The 10,924-nt window shown below is 39.8% G+C and overlaps 1 protein-coding gene across 4 annotated transcripts in view; it reads left to right on the forward strand.

The window, feature by feature from the left end:
* tasp1 (taspase, threonine aspartase, 1) overlaps nucleotides 1-2,618 on the forward strand; it is a 150,165-nt gene extending 147,547 nt beyond the window's left edge. For 3 of the 4 annotated variants that reach the window (XM_069931831.1, XM_069931836.1, XM_069931839.1), the window contains one exon: nucleotides 272-2,618. In XM_069931831.1, the coding sequence (XP_069787932.1) occupies nucleotides 272-364 (93 nt within the window). In that variant the 3' untranslated portion in view covers nucleotides 365-2,618. The remainder of the gene's footprint in view (nucleotides 1-271) is intronic. The other variant, XM_069931837.1, reaches the window with a different exon arrangement.
* Nucleotides 2,619-10,924: the final 8,306 nt, after the last annotated feature.

Genomic DNA, 10,924 nt, shown 5'->3' on the forward strand with positions numbered 1-10,924 from the left:
CCCAACAGCATCTTTGCAAAGAAAAACAGTTAAGTTTTCAGGTTTTATAACACTGTCAGAACAGAGAAAGTGGTCAGATTGTCTCTTCAACACGAAACATTAGCCCACAGATGCTGTCATCTTGAATGTAATATACTACTGAATAAAAACAGAAAATGAGGGAAATATTCAGTATTTGGAGAGGGAAAACAGTTAATATATCACATTTTTAATGTTTCAGTGCATTGTTGTTGATCTGAAGTAAACATTGTTAATATTTTTTTCCCCACAGACTCACATTTCAAGGCTTCCACCAGGGGCTGTGGCAGGGCAGTCGCTGGCAATTGAGGGTGGTGTTTGCAGGTTACAGACAGCTGCAAATTGAATGTTTTGTTCCAGTAGTGCTATCACACACAGACTCAGAGGGATCTAAGTATAATCTATTTCTTGTATAAACATGATTATGAAGAGCATATTGAAAGCTTTATCTTTTAGGTACAATAAAAATTGCACTTTGTTACGCAGGTAATTGCCGATTATGCAAGTAATTGCTGCTTTATTTTGAACCTTATCATATGTTTAAAATGAACATGATTGTAATTGACTTTGCTGGGATGTTTATTGTGAGTTTTTCTTGAGTAATGTAGATTATCCCAGAAAGATAAAAGTAAAAACAAACACCCTTCCTGGTTAACTTGAGTTTCAGTCAGTGCATTCCATATTTTTCATCTAAAAAATCAGGATCATGTTCTTTTTGGAACTGGATTTAGTAATCTACGTTTTTGTGATTACAGCACAGATAACTAGGTAATTAGTAACTGGCTGTTAATTGATGTGAGGTTTGATATGTTTTACATTTAGAGAGATACTGGTACAAGAAGTGATTGTGTGTACTTCAGATTGCTGATACTGTATGAAACTTAGTATTAAATTATTTTAAAATGGAACTATTAACCTTGCTGTTAGTACTGTCATGCAGGACATGATCATGAATTTATCAGCAATTTGCTGAAAATTTAGTGACATGTAAGAGTGGGTGAAAATTATATGCTTTAGATACAAAAACTAAAATTGTACATTTAACAAAACTGATGTAATGCTTGTAGATCCTGAATATTTCTTTTATCCTAAATTGCATACAATTAACGTTAGATATACATTGAAGTCAAATTGACTGTGCTTTGATATCCTGTAAAACAATGGTTTGGCATTTCTTTATTTAATTATGCTTCACAACACTTGATTCTGCTGATTTAACCCATTACACAGATTCCATTGAACAGGAGCATCGAAGTACAGAAGACATCTATGGCAACATCTGTCTAGATAGCTTTTTTAAAGTGCACGAATAACTTGAAGCACTATTAAAAACAAAGTGTTAATGGTGAAATGTACAAGGCTGGATAGAGAGGTAGGTTTTCAGAATCATGAAGGAGGAAATATGGAGAAACTGATGGAGGGAGTTCCACAGCTTTAGGATCCTGGAGATGATACCATTACCATGGGTGGAGCAATTTGAAATGGTGTCGTTTTTCCATGTCTATTTGTTCTTTGGCATCCATTGTTTGCTATAAGAGATTTGCTGTGTACCATAGCAAGGCTTTTCTATAACAAATAATGATTCTTTAACCAGCTTTTTTTAAGCAATTATTGGCATTTCTTGAAAGAGCAGAAAGCCTATTGGGAGCAATGCTTGTGAATTCCCCAAGAATTTGAAATGATTGTAACTGATATATAAGCCAGAACTCTTTATTTTTAATTGTGGACCCAAGACAATCATAGAAGTTTAGTGGGATAAGATTAAACATGGGTAGTACAATCTCATTTCCGAAAAGTGTACAATCTTTTTCATAGTGTCAAAAAATCACTCAAATTGCTATGATGCAGTCTATTTATTTGTTTTATATTCTCTTCCATGTACCGTTAAAAGATTGTCACCAGCTTGTCACATTTGGGAACTATCGATTTACTGTATTTCAGGATTAGAATTAAAATGTGCCTAGAGTCTGCATTTGAAGTAATAACAAGTATTTATTAAAAAGAGGTAGATGCAGTTTGCTTTCTGTATTGAAGTGGAAATCTACTATTTCATTTTAAATGTGTGATAAACTACAAACCAAGCAAGTGGGAATTTAGTAAAAACATCATCCATTGGAAGTAAAGATATAAAACTGACATTTAGGATTGGTTCATGAAAATGTTGAACTTAATTTACAGCTATAAAGACTCAATTATGAAAGGGAAATGAGCAATTTAGAGTTCATTGACAGAAGTTGTATATTATAATTTCAGATATTTTATGATTGAGTTTAAATTTTCCATTTTAAATTGAGTCTTAAATGTAACTATTTGAGTAAAGCTTGATCTCGTCACAGTTGGTGTTGCACTGTACTAATTCCACTATATATGTAGTTGGGGCTAAATGAAGAGCTTGTAAGGGTGCTTTTAACCTGAATTTCAAAATATATAAATGTTTTACATGCTTTGATAAATTTTTGCAGATTTTTCTCATTTGCAAAAAATGGACACCTGGGCATTTGCAAATTTAGTAATATTGGACACAAGTGTGCTCAAAGACTTTCAATAAAAGGAAATTGTATATCATTAAGAAATTACAATAAAAATTTAATTTAAATGTCCTCTTGCTCTGAGCAGTAGCTGTATGATTTATTTAATTATATCATTACCTTCGGGGTGGCTTATTTGGTAAACACGCTTGCTAAAGAAACAAAGTAACATTTACCTTATGCATGTTTTTTCAATTACTAGGGAACCAAAATCATGTTTCCAGATGTTGCTGCCCAAGGGGGGATGCAGCTGAGAACAAGACTATTGGCATGTTCTGACTTTTCCTTCCATAGACTTTGCACATTTCCTTCTTTCATCTGCAAGCTACATCTCCAGTATCCTGATCTTACCATTCAGAGAAAAAAAAGTGGAGTCTATGGCCCTCCGAGATTAGAGAGCAAAAGCTTGACCTATATATTCTCAAAAATAAGAAAATGAGGAACTGAAATACGTATTATAAGCTTACACTGGTGAGCTCTACATGATAAATGTGAATATCTTCAGGTGAGACAAGGATGTTGCAATTGATGAAATTACTTTGCAGTAGCAATTGAAAAGCAAAAACGAGTCATTCAAGATTGAATTAGATACTCAAATAGAAATTGGTATAATTATAAATTTCTCTGGAAAGCTGAGTAATTAGCTGAATGGCCTTCATTATTTACCTTTACAATTGGGAAAGTAACTGCAGAAATAGCAATCGATTGAGGGTTCACTTCATTTGTGTGCCTTGCAAAATGATTTTCATTCAAAAAAATTGTTCAAAATTATGATGCCTGGTCTAACAGTTTTAAACATTTTATCAGAAAATTTCAGAAATCTGAAGAACTTCTGACAAGTTTACAGAAAAGCATCACCAGAATGATTATTCTGCGCAATAAAGCTTACAAGGAGTAATATTTAATACCAACCTACAGATGGCCTAGGGTTAAATATCCCAAACAAATGGAAGCACATTCTTTTCTAAATTGGTATGATGTGAGCGATACTGTTTATCAGGAGTATGTGGTCAGAAAAATGGTAAGGGAAAAGATGAAGTTAAATTTTCCAATCTTTGAGTGCATAACCAAGCAATGAAAAAGGATGTAGTGTAGCATGTGGCTGCAGTTATAGCTCTGGGTTAGAGCTCGAGAGAAGACACACAAACTTGGGAGTACAAACAGTATTTATTGGGTTATTCGCTCTGCTGAGCCGGCTGACCCTCGCTGCTACTTCATCAGTGGGAGTGGCCTGCGCTCTGCCAATCGCTCATTGGTGGCTTAACAATCTGCCAATTGCTGATTGGTCTGTTTCCTCCGTTGCTATTGTGGCCCATGGAAGAAGGCTATCTAGGCCCGTACTGCCTGCTTGATCGTCATGTTTGGATGTCGATACTTGTGTCGAGCAGTGGGATAGGCCGCAGGTTACTACAGTAGCACAATTAGTGTAGTTAACAGGAGCAAAAAAGTTAAGTGGTACATTTTGCAGTAAAAATAAGGTATATTTTATTTTTACATTTTTAAAATGTAGACATACAGCACAGTTACAGGCCCATTTGGCCCATGAGCCTCTGCCGCCCAATTGACATGCAACCCCCAGTATATTTTGAACAGTGGGAGGAAACTAGAGTACCTGGAGGAAACCCACAGAGACACAGGGAGAGCGTACAAACTCCTTAGCGCAGGTGTGAGCCCTGGTCCTGGTTGCTGGCACTGTAACAGTGTTGTGCTAACCGCTACACTAATCATTCCGCCAGGTGGCATATTTCTTGAAAAGGAAACAGCACACAATAAATCCATTAGTTTCTAAAGGCATCATTGCATTGCAGTTAATTTTTTGAATAATTTATTTAAAATCAACACATATAACAAATAAAAGCATCCATATATCACATTGTTACAGTTACATGTTGATTTATACAAAAAAAGAAAAAAAAACTCCATCTAAACCCCCCCCAAACCCTATTAACCCACCCCCACTAAAAACTAAACTACCAAAAAAAACTAACTTACTAAAATACATAATGAATATATATTAAATTGGATTGTTTTAGGAAATGCTCAAAGATCCAAAAAACATTTCTCAAGAAATTCAAACCTAATGTTCGAGTATACGGGATCCAAATCTGTAAAAATATAGAATATTTACCTCTCAAATTAGATGTAATTTTTTTCTAAAGGAATACAACTTTGAATCTGTTTACCATCTTCCTCGTGTTAAACATGATTTCCAAGTGACAGTAATACATTTCATTGCTATCACTAGAGCTAATTTAACAAATCTCAACTGAAAATCTGATAACCGTGTTTTAGGAGTTATATTCTCAAAGATCCTATCAAAAATAACTCAGGATTTAATGGAAAAAACAACACCTGTAACCTGTTGCAAAAATTAACGGCTGGAGGTCCAAATAGGTTTAACTTTCGAACAAGACCATGTAGAATGAAAAGTTCCAATATCTTCACCACATTTAAAACACTGATCCAATGTACCCGATTTCCATCTATTCAATTTCTGAGATGTAATATATAGCTGATGTAAAAAATTATATTGAAGTAATCTATATCTTACAGTAATTGTATTAGACATAACATAGTTACATAAATTTTGCCAAATTTTTTGATCTATCGATATATTTAAATCTTGTTCCCATATTTCCTTGACTTAAATAAACCTAATTTAAATGCTTTCTCTTGTAATTTTATATATGCTATTGAGATAAACTTCTTAACAATTCCATCAGCTATCAACTGTTCTAATCTGTACAATCTTTTAATACCATACCTGGTCTTAATTTCTCTTAAAATAGGCTCTCAATTGAAAATAACAAAAAAGAGTATTACATGGGATATCATATCTTAACTGATCAAATGACATCAATCTACTGCTCTCCTAAAATCTTCTATTTTAGAAATTCCTTTAGTATACCATACATTTAAAAAAGGGTTATCTTTTGGAAAAATTATGAGGACTAATTAATGGCATTTTTAGTGACAAAAGACTTCCATCATTTTAATCGTATTCCAAATGTTTATCAAATGTTTCAATAATGGAGCATCTCTCTCAGCAAACATTAACCTTGGTTCCCATTTATAAATAAATTCCTCAGGTATATTTTCTCCAATTTTATTTAACTCAATTTCCACCCACAATAACCATAACCATATAATGGTTTAATATTTCCAAGTAAAGAAGCAAGAAACCTTAATTGTGCTGCTTTATAATAATTCTTAAAATTACGAGGTTGTAATCCACCCATTCACATCTCTATGCTAACCTTTCTAATGATATTCTTGCCATCTTACCTTTCCAAATAAATTTCCTAACTTGTTTATTTAATTCCTGGAAAAAAAATTGAGGTATGGAAATTGGAAAAAGTCTGAAACAAGTATTGAATTCTCGGAAAAAAAATATTCATTTTAATACAATTAACCCTTTGAATGAAAGTTATAGGTAAGTTTATCCATTTTTCCAAATCTTCATTTATTTTCTTAACTAACAGAATGTAGTGGCACTGGCCCCAGCAAGCAAACCGGCAGTCGTACAGCTAAGACAGCAAGGGGGTCAGGATCTTGTGATGAATCTGTTCATGCTGTCAGTCATTCGCTGTGCTTAGTCTGCTCTCCTGACATTGGACGTGTATTATCTCTATCACTAAAGACACTTCCCTTGGTATAACTATATATGCACCCATTATCATTCATTATTGTATTACTAAGCTTCTACTAATAAAAACCATGATTTCTGGTTAACTACACAGCCTTCAGTTTCTTCATTAACTGGCACTTCAATTTTATTAGTAGAAATGGATGCAGCCCTCAAGCCAGAGCGGCTGATGATCAACCAGTCTGTCCTGAGGTCCAGATAAATCTTCAATCACTGGATTACTTGTTTTGATTACTACATGGCTCGGAATAACGTGGTCGATGAGAGGATACAGTGGGGCCAACTGAATTCCTTACTGGGTGAGATACCTTTTGCTGTTACTCGAGGAGATGCAACTCTGGCTATAGCCCAGGAATGACTGCCCACTTACCATGTGGCACCACAGAATGTGGTACTTGCCCGGCACCAGTTGCTGACTAGACGCCAGAAACTCGTTGGCCAACTAATGCGATGTTGAGGCAGTCAATGTGGAACAACCCACAATGCTTTGAAGCTGGATGCTTTTGTCAACAGAATCGACTCCAGTTACATCCGTGAGAAGCTATTAGAATCAGAGCCTCTGACCTATGGCCAAGCAGTCATGCTAGCCAAAACACTGAGAAGTCCTATGCGGTCCAGCGAAATACTGGAAACTGAAAAGGAAACACTCAGGAGTGCTGGAACCCCGAGGGGGGATGAAAGGACAAACACCTGGCAAATGTTACTTCTGTAATAAGAGCTTGATTCACTACTTGCAACTACTGTGGGAAACATGGCCACTTCACTAAAGCATATAGGGCGAAAAATACTTTCACTGATAAGAAGAAAAGCGCCAAGAGAACTCATCCTAGAGCTGCTGGAATGGAAGACGACTGTGAAGGGGAGGGATCTTCAGACGAGCCGGCTGAATCGACTTCAAGTGACGGTGACGTGAGATCAACACAAAGTTCCCCTCAATTGACTGTAAAGCTTGGGAGTTGTTACAGACTGGAACGGTTGACTATGAAGGGGGAAGTGAATGGTGAGACTGTCGATTCCTTAATAGACTCCGCCAGCACTGACAGCTACATTCATGAAAAGGTTGCTAAAGCCTTAAATTTGCGGAGAGATCCAGCAAACCCATGGCTTGTAGACTATACGAGACGAGTGTAAGGTTACTCTGAACTTGCAGGGACATTGCCTTGCTTATGTTTGGTTTTTCGTAATGCCTGATCTCTGAGCTCCTGAGTTACTGGGGCTGGATATTCAATCTCAGATGAAAAGTGTAGTGTTAAATTTCCATGGGCCTCTACTCACACTTACCATCCCCCGCACTGGTTACTGCAGTCTGTCCACATTAAAGATCAAAGCTTCCTCCCTGTTCAGCAATCTATCTCCCGAGTGTCGACCGATTGCCTCTAAGAGCTGTTCTTACAGCAAAGAGGACCGTGTGTTTATTAAGGCTGAGACTCAGAGACCATTTAAAGAGGGGGTGATTGAACCCAGCAGGAGTCCATGGCGAGCCCAGGTGGTAGTGGTGAAAAATCACACTAAGAAACAACTAGCTATTGACTACAGCCAGACAATTAACTGTTATACTAACTTGGGCGCCTACCCACTGCCTCACATTAACGAAATGGTTAATCAGATAGCACAATATAAGGTGTACTCGACTATCGACTTTAAGGCAGCCTACCAGCAAATTCCCATTAAAAATTGTGAATGACCCTATATGGCATTTGAGGGTGATGGGGGTGGGGGCTATACTAGTTTAGGAGGGTACCTTTTGGAGCACCCCTTAAGAAGTTGCCACCCCCAGACTCCGCAAAATCCCTGAAGAGGTGTATGGATTCTTTTCCTACTACTGCAAATGGGTACATGACTATGCTATGAAAGCACACACCGTGTTTGACACAAAACCTTTCCCTCTCTCCAGCAGCTCTGAAAGCTTTTAAGGGAATTAAAACTGATATTGCCAAAGCTGCACTCTCGTCCATCGATGAGGATGTCCCGTTCCAAGTGGAAACCGATGCCTCAGATTGTGCTTTAGCAGGAACCCTTAATCAAAAGGGCAGATCGGTGGCATTTTTCTCCCGCACGCTAACTTAAACATCCGGCCATTGAAAAAGAAACCCAGGCTATAATTGAAGCTGTTTGCTACTGGAGACACTTTCTAGCTGGTAGAAATTTCACCCTGGCCACTGATCAGAAATCTGTAGCTTACATGTTTGATACTAAACACAAAAGTAAAATTAAAAACAACAAGATGGCATGCTGGCAAATAGAACTCTCAACTGACAATTATGAGATCCTGTACAGACCTTGCAAGTTAAATGATCCCTCCGATACATTGCCACGAGCTGATGCTGGTGCTCAGCTTGAAGGACTAAAGGAGATCCATAGTAGACTGTGACACCTGGTTACTCCCTCAAAGAAGTAAAAAGAAAACTGACTAGAAGCTGCCTTGTTTGCGCGGAATGCAAACTGCAGTATTTTAAAGCTCTGGGGGCCACTCTTATCAAAGCGACCCAACCTTTTCCTAGGAAATCAGGGACTGTGACGGACTGGCCAGCCTGTCTATCTGAACCTGGAACTGTGCTGCTGAAGAGACACGCTCGGACGTGCAAAACTGACCCTCTAGTCCAGCCAGTTCAAGTACTACACACTAATCCCAATTATGCCCACGTTAAATTTTCAGACGGGAGCACGGACACAGTACCCCTAAGAGATCTAGCCCCGTCTGGCTCACCCCTTCCACAAGCCCCCACTCAGAGTGAACCTGAGAGGTTGGATGCCCCACCCAAGCCTATGACCCCTAGTAAATATTCAGATGGCCATGCTGAGGCCCCACAGCCTCACGCAGGTGATTCTGAAGTGGGTCCAGAAGTCCTGCCATCTCACACTACAGACCAAGGAACTGCCAGTTCTCAAGGTTATCACTCCTGCAAAACCACCACCTGCTCCGATAAGGAGGTCTTCTTGCATTCGAAAACGACCTGAGAGGCTCCACTATTCATAAACATCTCATATTCTGATTGTGCTGGTAGTTGCTAGCCTTGTTTTTGCTATGTCAACATAAATTCTCAATGCCATTTATTTGACCATTGTGTTATGCTTACAGTAGAATTGCTTGTTCACTTCATTGTTACCTTAGAAGCTGGTCTTTTAATATTAACCCAACTTCTGCCAAGGGGAGACTGTGATGAATCTGTGTCATGCTGTCGGTCTTTCACTGTGCTTAATCAGCTCTCCTGACATTGGACGTGTATTATCTCTAAAACTAAAGACACTCCCCTTGTGTATAACTGTGTATGCGCCCATTATCATTCATTATTATGATACTTAGTTTCTACTAATAAAAGCCATGATTTCTGGTTAATTACTTCACATCCCCAACATGGAGTTGGCCCCCCACTGCACAGCTAACAGCTAGGGAATAGTGGGCGGGCAAAGGCATTGTAATGCAAGAAGGGGGCCCAGGTGCGGGAAACCACTATTGTTATGCAGGCAGTGATGTCAGTTGATTTGGCAAACAGCGGGAACGCCATCAGTATAAAAGCCAGGCTTCAGCCCCAATAAAACAGAGAGCTATATACCTCACTACGCCCATGTGTGTCTTTCTCCAAGTACAAATGGTGACCCTGATGGTTTAGAAGCAATCTAAACCCAACGGTGACTGAGCCAGCAGCAGTCCACACTGGACTGTGCCTCGCCCTGAAGCTTCTGACCTGGACGAATCGACCTCACGTCTGGTTCGACCAGGCCGAGGCACAGTTTCAGATCCCATAGATCACAGTGGAGTCCACCAGGTACTATCAAGTGCTGAGCGCCCAGGACAAGGTGAGCCAGGTGACCAATTTCATTCAGGAACCCCCATCGAAAAGTGCCTACACTGCCTAAAAAAGAGCTGCTTATCGAGACTTTTGGGCTCTTACGACAAGAGAGAGGGACATGTTTGCTCCACTTAGATGAGCTGGGGTCAGGCTCCCATCAGCCCTGATAAATGATATGCTGCCCGAATTGGGAAGCATTAACTCTGCATAATGTTTGAGCAGGTGTGATGTCCAACTGCTCCTGGCTGACACCGACTTCAGTGACCCCTGGAAAGTCACAGCACAAGTGGACGTCTTGTGGAAGCAAAAGAGAAGAGTGCTCGGCATCCGTGAGTTTAGTCGCCAAACCCTGCAGCCAGACCCAGGCTGAACCGCAGAGGGAGTAGTAATTCCACAAGAGAGGTGAGCTTCTACCACCAACGATGGGGCTCCGGAGCCCACCAATGCTGACCACCATGCTTGTGCCAGGGAAAATCCGGGGCCAACCGTCACTGAGACAGCTGGCCGACAAGACATCCTCCTGTACATGAGGGACTGTCAATCAGGGCGCCGGTTCCTCATAGACACAGGAAATGAGGTCAGCATCCTGTTCCCATCGGGGCAGGAAACCAGAAACAGGCAAGTGGGGCCCATGTTGAGAGCTGCCATCAACAGCACCATCAGGACCTACTGCAGTTGGGAGGCAGCTTCTTCTTGTGGGTGTTCACATTGGCAGCAGTGGAACAACTGCTACTCAAGGCAGATTTCCTGCATGCCCACAGATTGCTGTTGGACCTGAAAAGCCAGAGACTCGCCCATGCAAAGACATTCCAGACCTTTCCTCTCAAGGACACCAGGCTCACAACCCCCCACCTGGACGGTGCAGCCTTCCACAGATGAAAATGCCAAGATCCTCGCAGAGTTCCCGACAGTTCACCTCGGAGATGCCCAAACACAGAGTG

Source organism: Narcine bancroftii, chromosome 4 (genome assembly GCF_036971445.1).
Source record: "Narcine bancroftii isolate sNarBan1 chromosome 4, sNarBan1.hap1, whole genome shotgun sequence".
Taxonomy (NCBI): domain Eukaryota; kingdom Metazoa; phylum Chordata; class Chondrichthyes; order Torpediniformes; family Narcinidae; genus Narcine; species Narcine bancroftii.